The sequence below is a fragment of the Hippocampus comes genome, unplaced genomic scaffold (assembly GCF_001891065.2).
Source record: "Hippocampus comes isolate QL1 unplaced genomic scaffold, H_comes_QL1_v1.1 scaffold174, whole genome shotgun sequence".
Taxonomy (NCBI): domain Eukaryota; kingdom Metazoa; phylum Chordata; class Actinopteri; order Syngnathiformes; family Syngnathidae; genus Hippocampus; species Hippocampus comes.
Window position 1 is genome coordinate 9,571,428 of NW_017805983.1, and position 25,740 is coordinate 9,597,167.

The window sequence follows — 25,740 nt, forward strand, 5'->3', positions numbered from 1 at the left end:
ATACAGAACTGAGGACACAGACTGAGACGAGTGCTCGCTAGAGAGCCCCACTGCATAAACATCCGGGGCTTTGTTTTGGTCGACGGCGCACATCCGCCTTGCGTGAAAACTGGCACATCTTGATTTTCATGCAGGTGCATATACTCTATACATATACAGTATATACTGTATATTTATACATATATATTTACTGTACATATAGATATAAAACAATTTCTTTAAACCATAGAGCAGGGGTGTCAAATATACGGCCCGCAGGATAATTTAAAAGTGAAAAAAATGCATTAAAGACACAGAATTAATATTTTTAATCAGATGCAATTCATTGAGTATCCGCAAGGGGACACTGTTTTGATCAGAGAAGAAGACAACAGCAGCCTCAGTCCGTCACTGAGACAGACCCATGACAACAGACTATCAATAGCACTCTCACATTTACACATTTAATAGCACTCTCCTTAGTTTGTAAGGTGTAGGCAGGGATTACATTTAGATTTCATATGCACGTGTAAATGGTTTAAAACTTCCTTTCTTTATAAATCTCGTTTAATCTTAAAGTGCATTACTATATTTTTCAATACCAATTACTTGTTAAAGTTTGTACAATCAGTGGGATCAGTTGCAATGCATATATGTGAATGATGAAAGTAAATTGCACATTTGTCGAAGGAAATGTAAGGTGCTTCATGAAATGTTTTGTAAAAGATATGTTCATTAAATTTCAACATTTTCCGAATGTTCTTGTGCTTCTTTATACCAAAACAAAGGACAGACATATTGTTTTGGTTATTTATAGCAAAGTATGGTGTCATTTTAATGGTCCGGCCCACTTGACATCCACCGAGGCCGTATGTGGCCCACCATGTGAAATGAGTTTGACACCCCTGCCATAGAGTGTGAATCTTTTTGCAGATGGATTTAGTTTTTTTTTTCTTTTTTTTTGTCAAGATGTAAGAGACAATGAAAAATCCATCCATTCCTGCTCATCTGGGCCAGTTATGCAGCAGCCCAAACTTTCTTTTCCTCAGCAATTTCTTCCAGGTCAGGAAAATGTTAAACCTGTTCAATAATTATGACTGCAAATCCATCCGAGTTGGCTGAGTCACAGACTCTGACGTAGATAAAAGCCAATTAAGAAACACTTTGAAGTTTGCCTGTTGCTGGATGAAAAAAAGAGGAGCCACTGGTTTGTGTTGAAATTTTGTGTCTCCATAGTCGTTCCTCAGAATAAAAATGACAAGAAGACTTTGCATTCCAGTTATCAGATGTGCTAACAGTTAACTTATCTTCTAGTAAGTCGTCAATGGAGATAGCAATAAGCACAGACTAGCCCTTTTTTCCCCCCCGTCATGTTCTGGTGATGTCATATTAAAGAAAGTGGATGGAGATCGAAAAAAAAAAAGTGTTTCTACTAGCAGTGTGCTTCGCTCCAAAAAAAGCCGATTCGATTAGCTGTATTTTGAGACATGGGGTGCAATACAATTCAAGGAAGGTTCCATATTGAAGTGGAACGATTTGTTTCAGTTCGATTTAGGGGGATTACGATTCAATTCCATATGGTACGGCTCAATTCGAGAGGGTATGATGCATTGGTTTCTTGTTGTCATTTCACATACATATGAAAGGACTTGCCAGTGCTCTAAATGTGGCATTTCCTTCCAAGAAATATCTCTCCAATGAAAGACAATTTCATTTTTGGTGCGTGGAATTTTGTTCAGTTTGGATAACCTTAAATTCCTGAAAAAAAATACATATATACATATCAATCTGACTGTCTGTCTATCTATCAATCCATCCACAGACAAAAAAAGACACACTTAACACAATTGAAAGAAGACACGGAGAGACTCTGCCTGCTGTTCAGCCATATTTACTACAGTAATTGTTCCCCATCTACATTTATTAGCACAGCTTGTGGAGTTCTTTTTTTCTTTTTCAAATGTATAACACCGTCAAGAAAGTTTCACTCTGAAGATAATGATGCGGCATGATCAACCTGCCTCCAAACACACACACACGCACACACACACACATACATACACCCACACCCACATACACATCGTACTCTGTTTATGGGCATATAGACGAAATGAGTAAAAAAATCTACTTTTTACATCTTAATGTAAGAGTCATACCAAAGATATGGCCACTGAGTGATTTAAACAATAGGAAATAGATATAAAACAAATACAAAAATAAACATAAATACTTGCATCAATTAACAGAATATGATTGATATCTTTGTTTTTTTTCATCTCAAGTTAATAATAAATAATCACCACAGCAAAAACAAAAGGATTGGTTCATTCGAGAGCGAAGCCCCGCCCTCAACAACCGACAACATCTGTACATTAGCTTATCATGTTTGACATGATAGAGGGACGGGGAGGGGAATGGACGGGTGGGGTGGGGCGACGCTCAGTTGACATTTGCAGCACCATTAACGTCGCCGTCAACATCCATGAGTTGTCTCCGACCATGACGACAACAGCGATTTGATCTTTGCACTCATCTCTTCTCGGAGACGATCTGATCATCTTGACATGTGACCTTGTGCTGTCATTATGTACATTCGCAGAAGCAAGCAGACGCATGAGGAGTGCTGCGGTTCAACCAGCGGCAGAAAAGAAAACATTTGAGAGGGACGGTTCATCTCGAAATAAAATCTGAGGAAGTGCTTACCCGTGTTTTTTTTTTTTTTTTTAAATTCCAAACAAAAATGTAACATTCCATCTTCATCTGAGCACATTGTGGTCCCAGAGGATCACCGCCCAGAGAAAACACCCACAGGCGAGAGGAGAACATGCAAACTCCACACAGAAAGGCCGGAGCCTGGAATCAAACCCATGACCTCTGCACTGTGAGGCGGACGTTCTAACCAGTCATCCACCATGCTGCCAGTTTATCTTGAGTCAGGAAAAATATAATTACAATTGTTTTACGATGAGGTGGCTACATAGCAAATGTAACAATGGAGGAGGGTCTGTATACTTCCTGAATGCACTGTATTAGAAAGACATTACATTGGAAAAAAACAAAACCCAGGTGTCTTAGTCCTTTTGGCACATCCCATTTTAACATGGATGCATGATGAGCACATAGTGAGCACAAGGGTCCGAAAGGAAGGGGACAGCTTGATATGTTTATAACTTTAACACTCCTAAAACAGTAGACTAATCCAATCTATGTTATCCATGATGCTGGAAACTGTTTTCTCGGGGTGAGTTGTTTTATGACATCTTCACAAACCAGCACGTTATCTTCCCTATCAACAGGGGGAAGCAAATCGCCGTTACATTTCGGTAAAGTCTTCTATTCACTGTCCAGTGTGTTTCCTTACATTTTAGTTTTTCGTGATTTATTTTAAATGTGAACCACAAAATTCTTTTTGAAGACTTTTGACTAAAAATACAGGAAAAAAAAACTGTGACATTATTTGTATTGCAACATTATAACTGAGTTTCTATCTTTCCAAAGTAATGTTTCAAGTGCTAAATTGTGTAAAAATGGAATCATCCTGATCAAGATGAAATGACTCTTTTGGAAATAGTCCCTTCTCGGAGAACATTTTTGCTTAAGTCAGAATCAATCAAAATAATCCACCGAAAACTCAAAGTTATATGTCATGAAAACGTATCTTATGTACAACCGACATACAGTACTGCACAAACCTGTTAGTCCATCATTCGCTTTGCTGTTGTAATGTTGTTGACACTGTTATTTTTATCTTCTGACTCTCCATGGTATGAATGGAAGTGTTGCATCATCAGAATCACCATGGCACAGTCCGTCTGTTCATCATCCTCCATGAAACAAGAAGTCGTCTGTTAACTAGCTAAGAGATAGACATCCGAAAAGTAACATGATGTGACAACACGCTACCCCCGCTCCCCAACATTGCTTTTGTTAACAGTTCAGAATGAATGGAAGTGCTACACTCCAAAAATAATAAGAAATAAAAAAAAAAAGCTAACACAACTAATGGTGGACTAAAACTTTTACGGGACTGTATGTTTGTACTTTTCTCTTATTATATATAAATCACAAAAGAATTTTCTCTTTCGGAAAATATGAAGTTCTCGGTGAATGTCTTTCATGTCATCTTGTAAGTTGTGAGGGGGAAAAAAGAAATAAAGCACTGGAGGTGAATCTCTACCTTACAAGAGGTGCCTGAATTTACAGTGCCTTGAAAAAGTCTTCATATCCCTTGAAAATCTTCGCATTTGGTGACTTTCCAATCACAACCTTGAGTGCGCTTTGTTGAGATTTTATGTGAACGGACAACACAAAGTAGCACATATGTGTCAAGTGGCACAAGAAGGATATCTGGTTTTCCAGATTTTAAGCAAATAGATATCAGAAAAGTGTGCTATCTCCAAATCCCACTGAGCGTCTGTGGCAAAACTTGTGTTTTGCTCCTCACATCCAGTTCGACTCAGCATGAGATTTTCTTTCTTTCTTTCTTTTTTTTGCAAAGAAGAATGGGCAAATATGTCAGAGATGTGCAAAGCTGCTAGAGACGTAATCTTAAGAGTTGCAGAGAAAGGTGGCTCGACAAAAGTCTTGACAAAAGGGGCGGGGGGCTGAAGACAAGTGCACACCACATTTTTCCAGATTTTATTATCTGTCCAAAATGTGTTTCAATTCAAGGCCATGTGCTACTTTGTGTTGGCCGATCACATAAAATCGCACCAAACAACAGCAACATTTCTTGTTTTAAGGTGGAAAAATGTGAAAAAGTTCTCAGGGTAAGAATATTTTTCCAAGTCACTGTGTCTTTGACACAAGTGCTTATGCTAACGCCACCGTTTACTGTTGTTTCAAATGAGTCCTGCCGTTTGAAAGTGCTCTATAAATACAGTTGAGTTGAGTTGAGTATCTTTCTGTTACTTTTATCCATCAAATAAAAAGGCTGGTATGTGCTTTCATTTTGTAAACGACACTGCAAAATTTTCTTTTGGGGGGGTGCTACTATTGTAAACATAATGTTGCCATTCGAAATCACAACGACATCACCCCTCCGTTTGTTTTCGATCACGCTCGTCCTTATTAGGGTCACAGGTGAGCTGGAGTTCATCCCACCCCTCACAGACAATTCAAACGTACTTTCCGAATAAAAAGTGAAAAATGGCGTCTGAGCACAAAGACGGGAACCGTGATTCCCACGATGAATCCCTTGCTAGAAGTCGACTTGAATGAACATTTAGACTCTGTCGAGTCACTGGTCACCTACAGTAACTACGTGTTCTACTAGCTTATATCTGACATTTGTATTTACTTGACTGTACAACAGTGTGAGGCGGCTCTCTCGTCACACCGGTCCTTGGTCCATGTGATGTAAACACTTAATCCCATCGTCTGGACCCAGATAGACCTATGTGTGATACTTTCAAAGGTCTGAAGAGGGACACGCAATCAACTGGATGGAAGTTGTGAATATGACTTCTCTTGGTGAGACAACTGTCAAGATGAATTGTACTCTCAACATTAAGTTATTATAAGTAGACTCAATCGGCTGATGAAGTGCCAATGTTCAATTGACTTTTTTTTTTTTTTTAATAATAACTACACCTTTCACATTTTTACACTAAAGCCCAGGTCTGACCTGTTTTCCGTCTAATTTTGATTAAGGATAATATTTAAGTTACGGATGAAATGCTTTTGTCAGCATGTGATTTTGCCCCACAAGAATCCTATGTCCCATTTTAAATCCCTAACAAAACAGTCTCTAAACTTTTTTTTTTTTTTTTAAAGTACATAGGGGTGCGGCGTCTCTGCAGCCTGGGGTTCATGTTCATGCATTATCTCATTAATCTCATTCTGACATGAAGGATGAAATCTAATACTGTCCCACGATGGGAGATTAAATTTCTCACCTCCAAGCGTTTCAATTAGACGAAGATTATCCCCATTCCTACTCCCTCATCAGATGACCGATGGAGCTTCAACCTGGACCTGGTCAAGCAGGGAGAGTGCCTTGGCCAAAGATTGCACTTCACGTTTTACAATCAAATTTAGACACCCGTCTTTCATGAAAAAAAACAGACTGTCCATGTTCTAAGTCCAAGTGTCTCCTGGCAAAGCGAGTCCTGGGATGAGAACTGGTGGTCTCCGGCTGAGCCTTGATCCCAGACTGCATTTCTCGGTTGTAGAGCCCTATTGGCTTAAACGGTGGTCTCATACTCCAGCACCTCTTTGCTGCCCATCATGCTACTCCGGTATTGTATCCTAGGGCTGGATGCTGACGTGGTCTCCAGAAGTAAGATGGTCTTGCGCAGACGACGGTCAATGAAGTGGGCATCCCAGGCCGGATACCTCTTCCTTGGGAGATCGATCCGGATCACAGGGCCCTCTTGCGACGAGGAGGTCCTGTGGAGGAGTGCTGGGGAGGACGAAGGGGAAGGACGCACCTGGAAAACCGGCAGGCAACTGTCCCGATCCCTTTCCCTGTCCCTGTCCTGTTCCCCGGGAACCAGGTCCCCTGTGTCTTTAGTCCTGGGTAGAGTCCTGGGAGGACTGGTGATGACCATGTCAGTTTGCGAACCTTGGGACGGGGTGAGACAGGCATCGATCACACCCACCATGCCACTTGCACTCACTATCCCCTCGTCCACACATCCTCCCCAATTTGCGCTCAGGACCGGCCCGTCAGGATGCAGCCAGCAGTAGTAGACCAACATGAAGAAAGTCCCCAAGGCGAAGCTGCAGGCCACGAGGCATACCACCACCAGGGCGTAGGAGTCGGAGGTGTGAGGCCCGCGGTATGTGTACCAGGCGGCTGTCAGGGCCACATTCTCAGCCAGTGTTACCGTGTAGTAAACAGTCATGCGGATGCGGCTGGGCCCCTCCTTGACGTTGAACCAGCAGAAGATGTAGATGATGCCCACCACCATGTTGTAGATGATCTCCTCCCACTTGGACATGCAGAAGTCAGTCTCACCTTGGATGATCCAGAATGTCATTATACACCTGAAAGACAGAAGTGCATCAAAGACCAGCCAACGCATCTGGCTCATATCGTCTGAACCAAATTGTTGTACAGGAACACAGCACAACGAAGACAGCTTACAGACTGTTATCAAGATACAGTAGTAGCCTGAGATGCCAACCCCTGTCATCACCTCTCAGGAACAGGCTCGATATTTTGTTAGAAACATTTTCATTTTATCAGGAATATTTGTGCCACCCGATAAACTGAACGTGAATATATTTTCTTTATTTGATCATTTTAATTTGACTTTTTTTCTTCTGTTTGGATTTATTCAAAACTGGAACAATAGATTATGGCATTTTCAATACAAAGGCGATTTGCTCAAACGTGATTTGCTCATCGGCGACATCGGCTGTGAATGGACTGGTCAAAGGGAGGGGAGCTGAGCGATTCAGAGAAGGCATGAGACGGCAACGTTGTAATTAAAGCATGCCGCTCTAACTGTAGGCGCGCGTAATTTTTAGTGAGTTTTACGTCTCACTAAACCTTAGGGGAGACTTTCGAAAATGCTTTGTCTGTTTTACCAGGTTAATAAACAAACAAAGCAATCCAAAAACATCACCATTTGTGTTGTGGCTGCTGTCGTATATTGCGGCACATGGCAATGTGTGTTAGGGTGGTTCTGTTTGTGACCAACAAGTGGCACTGTAGGGCTCCTCCTGCAGTGGCACACCTGTTGGTCATTGTTTCATTCGTGTGCAGTGAAAAGGACTCCCTGCCCGAACAGTCAGTGTCATTGTGTGTCTCTGTGCACTTGTCATGTTTTGTTTTCTGTCTTAAGTTTTTGCTACTTTGATTTCTTGTGGTTTTTCTGGACTTTATTCGAGTGAGTTTTTTGAGTTAGTTTCTCCTGTGTATTCCTGTTTGTATTTTTGTGAAATACATTTTGGTCAGCCACTCTGCTCCTCCCTGCCTCCCTGCTTTTTGGGGTCCTCCTACTCCACCATCATGCAAAACGTGACAATGTGGGTGACAAATAGAAAATGTCTGTACTGATAAGCCACCACGACTGTCTGTGCCACTGATGTGAAATATAAAGGTTGAGTTACGATTCACGTGATTGAGCACACACGCAAGCATGGCAGTGTGTGCAGTACTTGAGTGGTGACAAATCAAAACGCATCCTTTAGTCAAATGATCTGTAAGTGGCAGCGCTCGTGCAAAGTTGTCAACGGTCATATATTAAGAGGATACATTTACGTGCATGTGGCCAGATGTTGCAGCATTCAATTTCATGATGAAACTGAAGACAGAAGAAATGATGTTGTTCCTCATTTAATTGATGAGGCACCGCCGCTTGGAATGACTGTCCGCGCTTATCCGTTTTTTAAAAAATCAGATGTTTACGTCACAAGCAAGTATACAGGTAATCGAAACATGTGTGATGTTACTGGCTGGAGATAGGTCAACTTGAATTTTGATATATTATGCATGGTTTATTTATTTACTTACTTTTATGTATTTACGTGTCATTCGTGAACGTCTGTGCATTATATTTTCTCTCGAAACAATTTGTTGTTCATAGTTAGCTACTCTCCTCAAAATGCCTATGCGGCGAGACTTGAGAGAGTGAAAATTGCAATGCATCACCAAGCAATTATACCGGTGTTTTGCACGACTTAGCAAGCGTTTCTCCTGTTAATAATTACTCATCCTCCTTTCATGATCGCGATCCTTCTCAGAATTCGATGCTATTGAGGGGGATGATAACTGACCTTTAGAGGAGCGGCTGCTGATTAACCACGCCAGTCAGCCGCAGACGCGGAGCTTCAGACAGGCTTGAAGCTAGTTGATTATTTTTTTTTTTCCCTGGGTTGGAAGATGTGATGACATCATCAAATGCTATCGTGATGTGTTGGGAGAATCATAATCTTGCGTCACACAATCACAAGCCTTGGTACTTACAGTACGTGCCAAGCATGTGATAGCATTTACCGACTTCCCCGTAGCAGCGGTACACATGGCAACTACTGTTAACAAAAATCTAACCGGAAGACTTGGCATTTCTGAGTAAGGAAACCCTCCCAATTCATCTTGTATTTCGACCTTAAATGCTACCGACATGACACATGAGAGCAGATGTCATTGAATTCAATGTATGTGATTGCACATTTCCTGGATAAACTCATCGAAAACGGGTTTGCTGTGGTGTGTGTTGATATGGCACACCAGTGACTGACGATGAATATCCCAAAATAGAGCTGAAAGACGGAGGCAAAGAGGGCAAAGGCCACGGTCCTGGCCCCGATGGTAAACAGGTGCCAGAGGATCTGGGCTATGACGGCCTTGTAGGACATGGGCAGCTTGTCATCACGCGAATCCCGCAGAACCTTCTGGTAGGATGCAATCATCCAGGCCAGCGACACCAGAGAGGCCGAGGCCGACAGACCTGCACCGAGACAACAAACAACTTACGTAAGAAAGTGTCCACCAAATATAGTGAAAGCACGACAGCTTGGGCTTCTGTTTCATTCGTTGGATTAAACTTTTTTGTGCAACTCCACGCCCGAAGTTCATGATAAATCTAGTTGGTCAAGAATTTATGTAGTTATTTACATACAGTGAGGCTGCCTATTCTTGCTGATCTTTGTTCACAAACATTTTTTTTCAAAATTTATTTTCTCTCTTTTCCAAAATTCAATGAATAGCCATCCATCCATTTTCTAGTCCGCTTATCCTCACAAGGGTCACGGGCGTGCTGGAGGCTATCCCAGCCGTCTTTGGGCAGTAGGTGGGGTTCACCCTGAACTGGTTGCCCGCCAATCGCAGGGCACACATTGACAAACGCCCATCCAACACTTTAGAGTGTTCAATCAGCCTGCCATGCATGTTTTTGGAATGTGGGAGGAAACCAGAGTACCCAGAGAAAACCCACGCAGGCACGGGAAGAACATGCAAACTCCACACAGGGATGCCGGAGCCGGAATCGAACCCTCCACCTCTGCACTGTGAGGCGGACCTGCTAACCAGTCAACGGCGGACGTGCTAACCCGTCAACAGTGTTGTCTTCGATGTATATATTTAGATTCATTCATTAGTGTCTTAGTGAAGGTGGAGGGAATTAAGGAGCGTTCCGATTAGCAGTCAATGTTTGCACAAAACTTTTAGCCTTTCAGGAGGGTAAAAAAAGCCTAGTAGAACATCTGAAATTTAGGAACATTAATTGGTGGTGGATGCGTGATGATTTCAGCTTTAAGAGGGTGTTCATATATTTGATTTCATGTATTTTTACCAAGCCTCTTGTAAGGATTTTTTTTTCAAATTGAGGTATAACGGTCAGAGGTCACATTCATGGTGGAAAAAGCTTAAAATGATTTATCTTGTTCTGATTTTTATATTACCGGTACAAAAACCCGGCATTTGAACAGGTATCCAATTCTACTCTTCGATAGAGTATATTCACTGTATTGATTGTAGATACGACTATTGGCCCGTGTTGAAATATCAACAGTTGTTATAAAGCATATAAGTTTTCAACATGTTCCAAATAAAACTTTATGCATGTTTAGCACAAAAAATAAATTGCCCGCAGTGGACAAATGTTTATGAATCCAGAGTCACCACATTGTCACGACCTGATGAATCTCGTGCGACAAGGATTACCTGTGAGTATCTCACCTTGCAGCGGGAGGACAGCGTTTCCATGGATCATGATGCTTAGCTGGAGGACAAGCTGCGGTGCCGACTTAAGAAATGCCTCCAGGAGACGAAGCATGGTGATGTCAGCGCTCTCGAACATTAGCCGCCAGTGGAAGCGGTGGTGGGAACCGTCGCCATGCCAACGACTCTGGGCGCCCAGGTAGAGTGCGTGGATATACCTGAAGAAGCGGAAAGCAATCAAGGTAATTGCTACTTTGCAAAAAGTTTTAAAGGCCACTAATATGTCACACTTTTTTTTGTAGCACCCCGCTGTGACCTAGCCGTAGCCTGGTAACAAGATTCGAATCTCAAACCCCAGAAGCGTGAGGCAGACATGCACACGACTCATCACACACAAAGACGAACAAGCCAAAGGAAAACAGGAAATAGGAGCGAGACCTTGGAATACTTGGGAGGAAGATCAGACATTTATGCGCAAAAGAGTTGGAGGTTTGGTTCGGAGGAAATAGACATGAAGGAATAAGAGTAGGAAAGGGAAGATGGCTGAGCTGCCACTTGTGCTGATCCATCACAGTTTATGGACCAATCCTGGAGAAACAGGGAGGTGAGGATGAATGGACGGATGAAAGAAAGAGAAATGAATGATAATGGGATCGTAAAAATGATGAACGGGGTGAGTCGTATCTTTCTTTTCTTTCCGCTTTTCAGCACTTTCCTTGCCTCCATTAATCCATGTGCCAGGAATATCTCAGATTTAAGCAAACAATTCCGTCTCCATTCGGAAGGAACCACAGTCTTGTAATGCCATTTCAGTCCACAGGAGGCATTGGTGAGCCAAAATAACAGACAGGGTTGATGCGGGTTATCCCACAATCTTCTCATGCAAGAGCCATTCTCTAAACCAACTGAGACCAAGACAAGAGTTTGGCACTAATCACAGTCGGACTGGTCTTGAGCAAAAATCTCGAGTCCACACCGTCCGAGACTGAGACAAGACGGAGTAAAAATATCATACATTGCTCGATGAGACCCATAGTTCGATACATTGGATTTATCTAATGGTAAACAATAAATCTAGATTGTTTTTTAAAGGCTTGTTCAGGCGAAAGTTAGGAGTCCACACAGCTATGTAGTTATTGGGTAAGTGTGTGGCTTCTCTCATCTAGAACCAACACTATTGATTTTTGACCTTGTTAAATGCAAGCAGTGGGAAACAAGCGTGCCTGTCACCAAATAATTTACACTTTTTGTTGTTTGGAGGGGGTCACAATCGCGAACCTGTCTGTCGCACTCTCAGCTCTCTCAACTCTTTGACGGTGCCGTTATGTCAGAAGGCTTCTTGATATCAGGCAAGGCAGATTTATTGAGATTTTGCAGTTTGATTCTCCTTTCAGACAAGCTACGAAGACAAAAAGACAGAGACAGGGCGGTCCCTGTCTCTGTCTGCAGGAGAGCTATGCGCAGTGGAGCAGACGTGTCTGTGGGAGTCACACACACTGCATAATACACTCACTGCATAATATTCATTCATTCATTCATTCATTTTCCGAACCGCTTGATCCTCACTAGGGTCGCGGGGGGTGCTGGAGCCTATCCCAGCCGCGCAGTGGAGCAGACGTGTCTGTGGGAGTCACACACACTGCATAATACACTCACTGCATAATATCAATTATAAATAAATAAAATGGCAACACTGTGAAATACTACTCTTGTATTTGGCAAGATAAACCACAATCAGAATCGGATTATTTTGTAGCTTTATGACGCTTCAATGTTCAAAAAAACAATCTTTTTGACCTGATATGAGCTCTGCTGAAAATCACGTGATTGACCCGGATTTCCGTATGTGCGCGCATGTGTGCGCATGGTGTGTGGGACATGTTGCCCAACACAGTTTTCACAGCACATCGCTACCATGGTTACGCAGCAACAAGAACCATCGCCAAAACAGTTGTATGAGCATCCACATTGCTGATCTATCTCGGTCTTTCATGCATGCGCGTGCACGCACACACGCACGCACGCATGCGCAAACACTCTATAAATATCCATGTGCCACTCAAAGTGAATCAGTTGTCTATCCCCAAGCTGCTGTCCCACATAGCCACTCAAGTGAGCTGTGTGTGTGTGTGTGTGTGTGTGTGTGTGTGTGTGTGTGTGTGTGTGTGTGTGTGTGCATGTGTTTGCTAGTGAGTGCTATTTTCAGCTATGAGTCTGAAATCCAGGGAGAAGGAAGTGCTGTGTGTTATGCTGCTGTGTGTGTGTGTGTGTGTGTGTGTGTGTGTGTGTGTGTGTGTGTGTGTGTGTGTGTGTGTGTGTGTGTGTGTGTGTGTTGTTTTTGCAGAATAAACACGGCGTCCCCTGCTAGTGATGCAGGCATCCCTCAGGCCAATCAGTGGAGGGAAAACAAACCCAACTCCTTCCTCAGGCTCGTCCCTGAAGTAAGTTTCAATTGACGAATTTGAAAGGATGTGAATCAAAAATAACAACAACAGAGGCGGTGGCAGCCTGTGGTTAAGCAGCTTTCTCATCACGGCAGGTTTTGAAAAACACATCCTTCCACTTGGTGTCACTTCAGAATTACAGTTCACTGAAAGCAGTCAAAAGCATGAGCTATGGTAGCCCACAATAGATAATGAAAGAAAATAAATTTGAAAAAGTTTAAGGGGGCCGCATTCACATTCAACTTTGATGTCAAGAAGCGGGCCGCAAAACATCATCCTGTTGGTTATAAATGGCCCCTAGCCCGCATGATTGAGACCCCTGCCTTAGCGGTTCCTTTGTATGATGAAAATTTTTATGGATTTTATGACTTCTCTTCTTTTATGACTATCCCTGAAATATTTTTTTCAGACAGCTCGATTAGTGCCCATCATTGTTAGTCTTGAGTCTTGTCACAAATATTTCCTTTCTGGTTAAGTTGACGTTTTTGCAAGTCCTCGTTGGGGTTGTGTGGAGTTGTCTCTGGATAGTCCTGCGCCCTCCCACATTTGGAAAACATGGATGTCAGGTTCATTGAAACCTCTAAATTGTCCAAATGTGAGTGGTCGTGTATCCCACCCACACCAGTGAGATAGCCCGTAGCTCACTCATGAAGACCAGCAATGACGACGGGCACCACGAAAATGGTTTAATGGTTGAAAATTTCACATCTCTATGACTACATATGTTCTAAATTATGATTGCACTTTCCTAAATTGAGATCCCACCAAGAAAACAGGTGACGTGGAATATTTAAAAGTCAGAATCAGCATAATGTGGATATGATGTGGTTAAGATTGAATGACTGTCTGTGTCTTATGTGTTGTGTTGTATTATTTTGATATTATGTTATTATGGCTTCAAGATGGCGCCACGAGAGTGGCTGCCTTTACAGCAGCTCCTATATTTTGTTCTTCTACTTCTTCCTTTCATAACTTTGCTGCTGTGAATTGGGAATTTCTCCATTGCGAGACTAATAAAGGTTTTCTTATTCTTATTCTTATATGGGCTATTCCATGAAATTGGCCATTTGCTTCCTTTAACACTCATAAAATAAATGTCTGTCTTTTTTCAACCTGAATGTGACATAAACACACATTCAACGATTCAAAATGTGTATTGGTCCATTTCTTTACGGTATTGTTTTGCAATATACCTCAACTGAGAACTGAAAGTAACAACGGTGCGTTTTTAGCTTTACAGTGAAAAAATAAATATGACATTTGTAAAAGATTTAAAAGACACATTTCATTATAAAGTTGAGTTGAGTTTTGGGAAATGGGGACGGGCAACAAATGTTATTTCTTTAGTGTGCAAGGCAGTTTCAGTTATGTGCAGAAGACTCCATCCATCCATTTTCCGATCCACTTATCCTCACAAAGGTCGCGGGGGGTGCTGGAGCCTATCCCAACTGTCTTCGGGCAGTAGGCGGGGGACACCCCGAACCGGTTGCAAGCCAATCGCAGGGCACACACAGACAAACGACCATCCACACTCACACTCACACCTAGAGACAATTTGGAGTGTTCAATCAGCCTGTCATGCATGTTTTTGGAATGTGGGAGGAAACCGGAGTACCCGGAGGAAACCCACGCAGGCCCGGGGATAACATGCAAACTCAAACACAGGGAGGCCGGAGCTGGAATTGAACCCGGTACCTCTGCACTGTGAGGTCGACGGGCTAACCCCTGGACCATCGGGCCGCCCTGCAGAAGACTCATTCAATAAAAATATTTTTCAGTTAATTTAATGCACATTTATACATTTATCGTAGGAACGCAAGTGCCACCAACTCGGTGGAACGGCCCACATACTTCTTTTTTTTTTTTAAACTGAAAAAAATAAAACAATCAGCTTGCCTTGAAATCCAATTTTCCACTGTTCACATGAATCTTAACACGAGCGTCGTCTGTGCTGCAACTGAAAAGTGGCCAAATCGCAGCGGGAGCTAATCAGTCTCCCTGCTAAAGTACAGAATGAGATTTTCACCCACAGATAAAAGGAAGGTTGGAGACAGGACGGGAGGAGGAAGCGGAGGAGGTGCTGTTTCTAATTTGGGAGGTGAAATGAGCAGCAGAGGAGCATGAGGACAAACAGGTAAAGAAAAAAAAAACACAAAGTGGAAAGAGGAATCTAAATGGCTGATGATGATTGCGAGAAGCGCCGGAATATGTGCGCGGATTTCATTTCATTCATTGCCACTTCATCCCAGGAGTGTGCAGCTGTGGCTCCATTCATGTCTTGATAGCAACTTTGAATGACTCTAATGAGGAATTCACATGAAGAGATCAGTCTGTGTGTCTATTTCTGTAAACTACATGAGTGCACGAGCCAAAGGAGAGATAAGTCGATGAAGCTCGAAAGAGAGCAGACCAGAACGCCTCACAATTAAGAGGAACCCCATTTCATATTTGGAAAATAAAACTCCAAGTGCTTCGTGACTTAAAGGTCCTGATCGTTCATTGATCACTGAAGTTTTTTTTTTTAAAGCTTGAGGCTTAAAGATGGTCCATTAAACATCATTTCAATAAAGCGCTACAATGTCCCCTGCCACTTACTGCACCATCAAGCACAGGGGTGGCAAACCAGTCAGAGGCGTCGAGCCGCAATTTTTACTGTGTTGCTGCAAAGAGCCCCATAATACACATGGGCACATTTGAACTGCTCGCGTACCGTCACCTCACTCCTGAGCTCTCTTTTGTGTGTTTTGGCCAACTTCCCTTCATTGTATGGCAACATAAAAAAATGGGTAAAAATATTCATGTTCATCTACATATTTTGCTTTGCTCTATAGGTCTTCCCTCGCATTTTGAGAGCTTGGTAACCCAACGCGACTTCATGTTTGCTCTGAGCGTGATACAGTATGCACGTAAACCGTTTCATCGCCGCACCGCACTTGCTCAGTGTGAGGGGTCCGCGCAACAGGGACGACGATTACATGCAGCCATTAACACTTTTAAAATCTGAATATTGGCAATATTCTGTTTTTTTTTTAAAGCCACGTATACGTATACACACAATATAAGGCACGTATAAGCGATCGCGTTACTTCCTTTGAACGAGTCACTGGTTTGTGTTCTCCGCATGCTCTCGCACAAGTAATCTTGGTCTTTGTGGCACCCTCGCTGTAACGATGCTAATTTGAATACATTGATTTTTTTTTTCCTGTGGCATTTTCTCGTTACTTTCAGTCTCTACGGTGAAAATGACGGTTACTACGCATGTGGAGCGTATAAGTCCGTGTGTCTGGAGCACAACTCACAGAAAAGACACAAGCAGAGGTAAACAATCAAGGCGAAACTCAAGAGACGCAGCACATGCACAAAGAGTGGACGAAACCGGAAACCTGTGGTGAGTGACATGAATATAATATCCTTTATTGACGGCAAGTGGAAATGACGTCTGCATTGCGACGTCTGTGCGTCACATTTTTAATCGTGTAGTCTAAATATGGGAATAACTCATTCCCAATGTTTCAGAAATCGGAATTTTGACAGCAAGCTGAATATTGACTGCATGTTACCATGTTATCAGCTCGGTCGTTTTCTGGCCAGCTAATGTGGGGGGGGAATCACTCTTATCACCTCATTAATTGCTCAGAATAATCTTTCGGAGACATCGATCATTGGTTCTTTGCTGAATTTGGTCAGAAGAAGGAAATCGGATTCAAAAGTAATCCGATTATTAAGCACATACAACTGCAGGTGGCAGTTCAAGGTACCTGTCCTCCGTGGTGCAGGGAACAATTTAAAACGAATGCTGACTTTGCACACATAACGTTCGGCCAATCACGGCATTCTAAACAACAAGAATGAATTCTACGGTTGTTCACATCAGGAAAAGCTTGCACCTGGATGACGACATTCCGCAAAGACTTGAGGAGTAGGAGGAGGAACGCTGACATAAGTGCATGATGTAAAGCCAAGAAAGAGCATCAAGCTGATGCAGAGGAGGCTTCAGTGCGGCAAGGCAGGTAGAAGCAACATCCCAGGAGGAAGCATCACAGATTTCAGCGCTCACTTTTGAGGTCAAATCAGGAATTTCACAGTCTGGGAGCGTAAAAACTTTGAAACATGTTCGGGGAATCTTGTATTTGCTGCACAAATGCATCTGCTTAAACATCTGGATAGTGCACATCTGACTGTTTCCTGTTCATTGGGCTTTTCTGGCTGTGGTCAGCCAAGACATTTTCCAAAAGATGTGATTCCTGGATTAAAATATTTTATGGACAGGCGGGGCGAACAGCAACCCACACACAAGTACGGGTGATTTGATGATGTAAATGTCGGCCGGTGTTCCTGCAGGGGGACACGGTCTGCAGAGTGAACAATTGGGGCAGGCATACAGGCTCAGATCCAGATCAAAGGACTTTCCCAGGGCAATTCTCGGGGCTTCATCATCCCAGATGCATCATGGACATTCTCTGGAAGTAAGGTGTTGCGTTCCCATTTGTGTAGCCGGTGCAGTACATTCACTGTCTTTTAAGTGTACCTGTGAATTTATTCTGGACATTAAAAGGCTTACAGACGCAAATGCCAGATTTTGTGAGGTGAAAAAAAATGAGACTATAATAAAATCTCCCAAACACATGATGGAATGAAACAAAAGACCGATGAGACCGGTTCCCTTGTTTCCATTCATATTACCGGTCTAGCCAATTTGTCATTGATTTTCATCCTGCAGGAGGTTGGTTACGTTACCGTGGATCTTAAATTTTTCAATAGTATGTGCAATTGTGGTCACAGGAACATCAAGCTGCTTGGAAATGGTCTTCAATTTTCTTTCTAATTTCCTGAGATAATTCTTTCATTTGCTTCCTCCTGTCCATGTTTAGTGTTTACGCACCATGTCACCAAACAGCACTTTATTGTTTTTTTTAAAGGATTATTTCGTATTGTTTCATGATAAAAATAATAAATTCATCAAATAAAATAACCACCAATTATATAATATCACACGAGACGGATTGACCAACCTTTAGGAAACTGATTCAGGTACTGATGAGGTCATTGTTTTCCAAAGACAAATCTGATATTTTCAAATGTTTTATTTTGAACAAAACATAATCAGCCTGCTTTCATGAAGTACTGCAGAAATGAGAGAATCATTGCTGTTGAGAGATTGAAAACTGAAGATTTGGACAATTTTTATGGCTCTAAAATATTACTCAATTTTGAAAATTGAAGTTGATGAATTTGTTAATCGATTAGTTGTCAATGAATCCATTCATTTTGACACCTCTAAAATATTCACTAACCACCAGAAAAAAAAAACAAAAAACTATGTGTGACAGAAGACTACCGGTATATAAAACTACCATCTGTATTTTTTATCCTCTTTTATAAGACGCCTTGATTCCAGCCATATTAGATTCCAATCTTTTTTCTTCTTCTCCTAAATTGTGCCAATTGGAAGCAAAAAAAAAAGTGTAACTGCTGCACTTCTGTGTAAGTACTCTTTTTCTAAAATGGCAAATTCTATTTTCAGTTGCAAAACATGATGCCAGTGTTAAGACTCTCCAGCAACTATGTGCTCTGAAAACACAGAAATGTGTAGTTTTGCATGACATCATTCAATCATTCAACTATTTTATACGTCTAATGTTCCACTCCTTTTAACAAGCTTTTGTTTTCAGTGACATAACTACTATAGTGTGAACATTTTTAACATATTATCACATCACCACTGAATGTTGATGTTATTGTTGACAAAATTAAGGTTCCTTTGGTGACCAACACAACCAAGCTGGTTGACCTTCAGTAATTCCTGAGTGGCGAATGACATGCCATTCCACAGCAAAATGTGACGTTGGCTGAAAGGAATTCGGAGCACTTTCTTTCCGGATGGACCATTATAACATTTAAAAAAGTGGAGTATGCAAATCAAATTAAATCAAACTATGAAGCTGAAAAATAAAGAATGTGCCAATTTGCCATAGCCAGTCATTCACATAATTCATCCCCCTCACCCCAAAAACAACAAAAAAAGACTTGTGACCTTGACCTATAGACTGATGTTGCCCTTAGTTAGAGGCTGCATGTCGCTTGCTCTTTCTAGCTCCACCGTACGACACTATGCACTGCAGGTCTGCTTTTGTGTCCTTCATTCCGTGCAGGATTTGGGGAAATTCCTTATTTCTGCCTCAATCACTTTGTTATCGCGACAACTTTCTCGTCGTTGTCCCGCCATGCATCTTTTCCACAACTTCTTCATCCTGAATCTAAAATGAGCCATCTTAAATTGTTTCTCATTTCCACTTTCTTTCTCTTCCTCTCCTGCATTCATCCAGCTCTCACACCTCCTCCTCATCCCTCGCTCGCTCACTCGCCTCGCTATCTTAATTGCGCGGCGTGCCGGAGAAGATGGCGTGGCTGGACTGCCTGCTGCCTGTACTGCCAGCGTTCGTTCTTTTAGTGTTGAGCAGAAAAGAGAACAAGAAAGTCTTTTGTTTCCCTTTGATTGGTGCTCGAACAACAGCTGTTGCAGAAAGGAAATATAAAGAACGTTGCTCAGCGACTCCCACGGCTTTCTTCGGTGCGGTGACACATTCTTCCACTTTCAATTGATTATTAGACACAAAGTGTCATGACGTTATACAACAAAGCCTGTCAAATAAAAAAAGCTGATGCTTCATATCACAATTCACGGCACCAGGCCGGCGTTAAACTCGCCACGAGTTGTTGCTCCTTTACCTAGCATCGTGAGGTGTGGCTCAAAACGAACCCTTTCATGCACCCTGTGACCCGATAACATGATAAGCTGTCCGCTGTGGTAACCGCTGTCCCCGAAATGGTTTAATATACAAAAAAATTCATATGGCGGATTTTCCGCACCACGCCAGAGAACTTTAAGACGTAATCGTCAATTACTTAACGTTCATGCTATTGGAATATGGGAGGAAGCCTGAGAACACCGAAAAAAATCCATGGAAAATCCACACAGAGGGCTGGAATGCGAACCTGGGAAGTCTCAAAGGTGAGGCAGACACTACTTTGGGTAGTCAAATGTGTTTTATTTGTTTAAATCCCCGTGAAATGCATGTACACTTCATGTACACACATGCCATGTGTGTGTACACTTCATGTACACACACATGGCATGCATTTGTTTTTGCAACACAATGCATGTCAGGTGTACATGAAGTGTACCTGCATTGCACGGGGTTAAAAAAACAACAACAACAACAACAACAACAACAAAAGTTAGCTTTTAAATCAAATTAAAGGCTCATAAAGCACTCTGAAACTGAAAAGCTACTTCTTACTAACAGGGAGAACGAGGTGCAGCCATCTTGAGATGAAACATAATCCTTGATGGGGTAGGTTGGTGATTATGGGGTGGGGTTGGGGGGGGGGGTTATCTGCTAGTGGGTGAGATGGCCATGACCGACCTGGAACTACGTTGGCCGTTCGTGAAAATGAACTAATTTCCCTGAAATTCCCCGTTGGCCTCCTCACCAGTCTCCAAGCCTCGGTACAGAAAGACGGACAAAAAACAGGAGTGGTGGCTGTCTACTTCTGTACTTATAGCAGAACTTGTTTCTTTGTCTTCTTTAGAAATAGAAGACAAAGGTGGAAGAAGAAGAAAAAGAAGAAGCAACCTGGTTTGAGTTTCCACAGGAATTTACAAATCGAATGAATCCAACCGGATTGTACATTTGTCTACGATGTGATGCAGCATTTTGGTTAAAGTAAGCCATTTTAAGATAAAAAGAACAACTTTAACGTAGTTATTAAGGTGATGTTTCATCATCCTCGGCCTTTGCCGGGGTGCAGAGCATCCTCCGCTCACATGAATTTAAGAATGCAGACAATAATCATCAGCTCGGCATTTATTCTTCATTCTGCATTTTAAAAGTTAAATTACGAATTTAGAAGGGTGAGAACCACTGAATGACAAGTTGAACTGTTCAGAATGAACAAGAGCAACAAAATCCCCCACAAAGTTACCACAAAGAGCCCTAAAATTGTCTTGTGGCTTCCATGCTGAACCTGTTTCTATTTCAGAAAAGCTTAGACAGTGGCAGAATGTAATTCAGTCGTACGTCCGATTCAGCATTGAAGAAATGCAATGTTGTTGTAAAATGTGTAGAGGTGGCCTATGGCATGTGAAAATTCAATGAAGAGTGATGAATTTAAAAAAAAAAAAAAGCTTCATTTCCGCCCTTTAAAAGTTTAGCTTGAAGCAAACAGGCTTGGTGAGCCGAGTGAAAGCGGAAGCTCAACTCGGTTGATGATTGATTGTTCAGGCCTGCTGCTCGTAGAATTTCATCTGTCACCAGGATCAGGGGGCGGGCCCGATCCAATTGCAACATCCATCAAACAGAAACAACAAAATGGCTGAAATAGACACACCCTAAAAAGACAAATATTCTCTTTTCCCTGCGTTGCCCGCTTGTGTTGCGACCATAAATGTTCTTCTTGACAAGTCTTGTGGACTAATTAGTTTTGTGCCGAATCAAAATAAAACATTTGCTTGATCAACATTTTTGCCTGGCATGTTACGGATCAAACCAGCAATTGAATCGTGGTTAATTTATGTCTGTGGATTTTCTGCACTGCCAATTTAATCATAATGTCTTTGAATGAAGAGATGGACATGAAGATGAAAATTTAAAAGCCGACAATCGACAAAATAATTGACAGTTGCAGCCCTGAAGTTTGGATCGAATATTTACAGGGTTTAAATTGTAGTGCATGCCGACATCATTCCCATATATTTGCTTATTATGTTAGCATTCGTAGAGGAAAGGTTGTATGTCTGCATTTGCAATTGTTACAACATACAGAAAATGCATGCATTAACATCACGGCAATCTGAGTGAATATTCCTCTAAAACTATGAGAATATTAATGCGTGCATTTACACGGCCAGAATATGAATGTACGTATTTATACTGCTGAAACGTGATGCACATTTACAGCATGTGTGCATGTGCTACAGCTCGTTTGTGCAGTTCTCAGCATGTCGATTCCTTTTACACAAGTTGCATCAAAGTCACGTGGGATTTGTAACACAAAAAAAAATCTTTGTCCCTGTAGGATGTTGTTCAAATTGAATTGGGAGCTTGCAGTGATGTTGAAGAATACGGTGGAATTTCTAACGTTGAACACTGGTGAGGTTGCGCAGTTCAGAATTTGCAGGAAAAGTAGGCCTGAAGTTGCACATTTTGGAGTTTAAACCTCCATAATGCATCATGTCAAACCAGCGTAGGTCACGTTTTCTCTTGGAATTTTTGTGGCTTTTTTTCGTGACTCTTATTCCCAAAGAAGGTGCAGCCTCAAAAAAAGGCTATTAAGAGAAGAAGAATGTGAGGTGAAAAGAAAAAGAATACACGCAGGAAGTTCAATGAAGTCAACCGAGTCGCATTCGCCACAGTAAGGCGCCAGAAACACGTGCCATCCGTTGTTCGAAGTTACATCGTTTTTATGTTTCAGTCCAAAATTTGATGACCATCAAAAAGGTCAACAAATTTGTGGCGCCAATCCCCTTTGCATTGCAACATAATCGTTAAAACTGAATGGTTTGTCGTTTGCAAATAGTCATATTTTTGTGGTTAACTTATTTTTCCACTTGCACGGCAGTTAAGAAGGTCGAATATTCGCCACACTCTATATAAAACAAATCAGTGTCCTGAAAAATATTGTTCCACATTAGTGACGCCGCTCAGCGTGTCTCCTGGCGCCCGCTTGCTGTCTCGTGGTCACCTACGCCTCGTTATTCCCAATTACGTCTCGTATTTAACCTTGTGTCTAATTCTGTCTCATCACCAGATCCTTGTACCTTGCTGTCACGTTCCAGCATTCCTTGTTCTCGCCACCGAGTCCAATTAAGCGTTGACCTTGTTTGATAATTGACCTTTTTGCCTCACTTCTCGAATCCTGTTGCGCTTGTTGCCTACCCGCGTACGGATAGGTGTTGATCAGGTGACGCAACACTGCCATGTTCAGGAATCTGTTCATCGTCAACAGTGCGATACAAAGCTGAATTTCACCTATAAATCTGGGCGAGGCTCTTTTCCACGCCTATAATAGATGGCGGCAGTAAACGGTTGATGAATATTAACGGTGACAGCCGTGAATGAGTAACGCTTAACTCAGGTGTTTGGATTTGTCTTTAGCCATTGCTGGTAATAACCGTGACACTGAATCTAATGTTGAATTGCAACAAAACGAGTGGCCAACGATCTGCTACTAATGAAAACGAGTGGTCGAACCCTACACGTTCTGTGACAGTTTAGTCGATTTCGGTCCTGTCGCTTGGTTTGTGGTGGGCCTTAATTCTTCCGCCTTATCAACATTTGACACAAAAAAACGATGTAAGAAGGTATAGTCTATTTGTCTTTTCCCTTTTTTATGCATTAGTGCAGCACTAAGGATTGAAGTGTAGCCTATGAGACGTCATGGAGCTTTTCGGATCGTGTGGGCCAAATGCGGTTCATCTCATAAAAGCTGCAGAGAATTACAGCTGATTTCCTTCAGTCAGCCTTTAATGGGCTCCAAAAAAACCATTAGAGCCCATTCAACAGCAAAAGCGTTTAAGCACAGCTTGCCTTTCAAACGGCATCGGCTGTTGAAGATTTAATTCAAAGGCTAACTTGGAGCAATTCTGACAAGAGTGCTTCATTTGGAGCAAAAGGCCGTAAAACGAGTCGAACTTTGCTGCCCCCCGAGGAGTTGCTGGGAAACGATTTCAGCCGCTCGTGAAGACGTTCAGCCATTTACTGGAGAGCAACTTACGACATCGGTAGACTATAGAGAGTAGTGAGAAAACTACAGTAAGGAGGTCCTCTGTTGTCACGTGACCTTTTGAAGGATGCCAACAAACACGATCTATGGCGAGACCAGGAAGTGCCTCGATTTTGCCCGCGGACGCAAGGCAAACTGAGATGGCAGCACACTGCATTTGTGTGTCGCGTGCGCGCCCTCGAGTCATCATAGCGGAGGGAAAGAAAAGAGTCCAGGCAGCAGTGAAAGAGTTTGTGGGCATGCAGGACCGCGGGACATTTGCGCTCAGCCACGGGGGAAACCGTTTAACGAGGGCATGGCGCGGGCTCCCATCATCCGGCGTTTAAAGGCGCTCTGTCACACTTGCACTAATTTCGGTGTATCTTCTTGTTGACGTACCTCCAAGTAAGTAAGTTTTAGCGTCTGCCCCTTTTGAATTTGAATGTCCATTACAAAAGTAATGTTACAGAAGGAAAACTTACCCAAGGATGGGGGGTGGGGGGGAATGAAAACTCCACACACAAAGACAGAATCCAACATTTGACTGACTGTAAAGCAGATTAGCTGACCACTCAGACTCCATGCTGCCCGCTCTTAAGGCCAATGAAGGCTACGTCCTCTGCAGTGATGTGCAGTCGGGCCGATTCTCCTATGGAGTCAGATATAAAAATATGAACCCAAAATAGAAGATTAGCCAAGATTCCACTTTTGACCTTTATTGAAATGTATCTTTTAAAATGGAATTTTTCAATGTTTGTTTTGAAAGCTTTGGATTATGTTCCAATCAAATTCACACTGTCAAATATTGCCATGGCAAGAAAAACTAAAATAATATTTAATATCAGGTCAAGTTAATTGTTGCTGGCTTGTGATTGATTTTTTTTGCAGAATTTTCCTTTTTAAAATAAAAAAAAAAGCATTTGTTGTTACCTCTATTTTTTAATGTTATGATTCTGAAAGCCTTGATTTTAAAATTACCTCTGTGTTTAGTATTATAACTGCATGTCGTGATGTTTTTTTTTTTTCGAAACCTTTATTTTTTTAACTCTTCGTATGCAAAGAACAGCAAACAGGGGGCGACACTGCCTCAATTGCCTCCCCTGACCGCATGTCTCTGCTCTACTGCCTGTCGCAGAGACAAATTAGGGGTAACCTGGGAAATTTCAACAAAAGCAACACAGGCGAAGGATTAGCAGGCACAATTAAACTAGACAACTACATCCACTATCTGCTATTATTATCGGTCATCCAACAGTTGATTATGATATTGTACAAATTACTGTATATATATGGACTATAAAAGTTATTCGACAACATTCAGTCAGATTAAACAAAACTGTTATCGATCTTTCGAATGATATCGTGGCGAGACACTATTTTAGCCCTTGGCGGCTTCTCAAGTCCTGTTATTAACAGCTGTTGTTACATATCAAACGTGATTTTTACTTCATATTGGCATCACCTTTATGGAATAGCTCTCATCTTTGTTGAATTCACTGGCACCTTTTCACACACAAGACACAACAAAATTCACCTTTCCAAACTGTCAATTCGACACGATTGGTTGGTGGAAATGACCTTGGCTGAAGTTTGTGCACCAGTGAGTCATATTTTAGCTTCACATGCTACCCAGTACAAACAGAGGCTGGAATCATAAATCAAATACTTTCACGTTCGTTACCTTTTCTTTTGCAGACACGTTTATCACGCAGTATGAGTCAAGATTAGCCAGTGCAATAAAAGGGTCTTCTTCAATCAAACACTTCTGATTTTAAAGAAGACACATTGCGGAAATGTATACACACAATGTAGTGTATTCATTGCTGCTTTCAGGAGTCGAAATGGTTGAAATTCAATTCAATTGTATTTAGCTATCGCCAAATCTGGGCACTTAACATATGGAGCAGGTCTAAGATAACACCCCTCACTCATGAACATAGA

At 42.0% G+C, this 25,740-nt stretch overlaps 1 protein-coding gene across 2 annotated transcripts in view; it reads right to left on the minus strand.

Annotated features, from left to right (window-relative positions):
* Nucleotides 1-1,854: 1,854 nt before the first annotated feature.
* Nucleotides 1,855-25,740, minus strand: part of LOC109528498 (XK-related protein 7-like) — a 33,312-nt gene continuing 9,426 nt past the window's right edge. The window contains exons 2-5 of one of the 2 annotated variants that reach the window (XR_002170691.1): nt 10,610-10,809; nt 9,161-9,380; nt 5,877-6,969; nt 1,855-3,835 (exon numbers count right to left, since the gene is read on the minus strand). Coding sequence is in view for 1 of the 2 variants with exons in the window: in XM_019891186.1 (XP_019746745.1) it covers nt 6,165-6,969; nt 9,161-9,380; nt 10,610-10,809 (1,225 nt within the window). In the remaining variant the exon portion in view is untranslated. Of the gene's footprint in view, nt 3,836-5,542; nt 6,970-9,160; nt 9,381-10,609; nt 10,810-25,740 lie in introns of those variants that run through there. The other variant, XM_019891186.1, reaches the window with a different exon arrangement.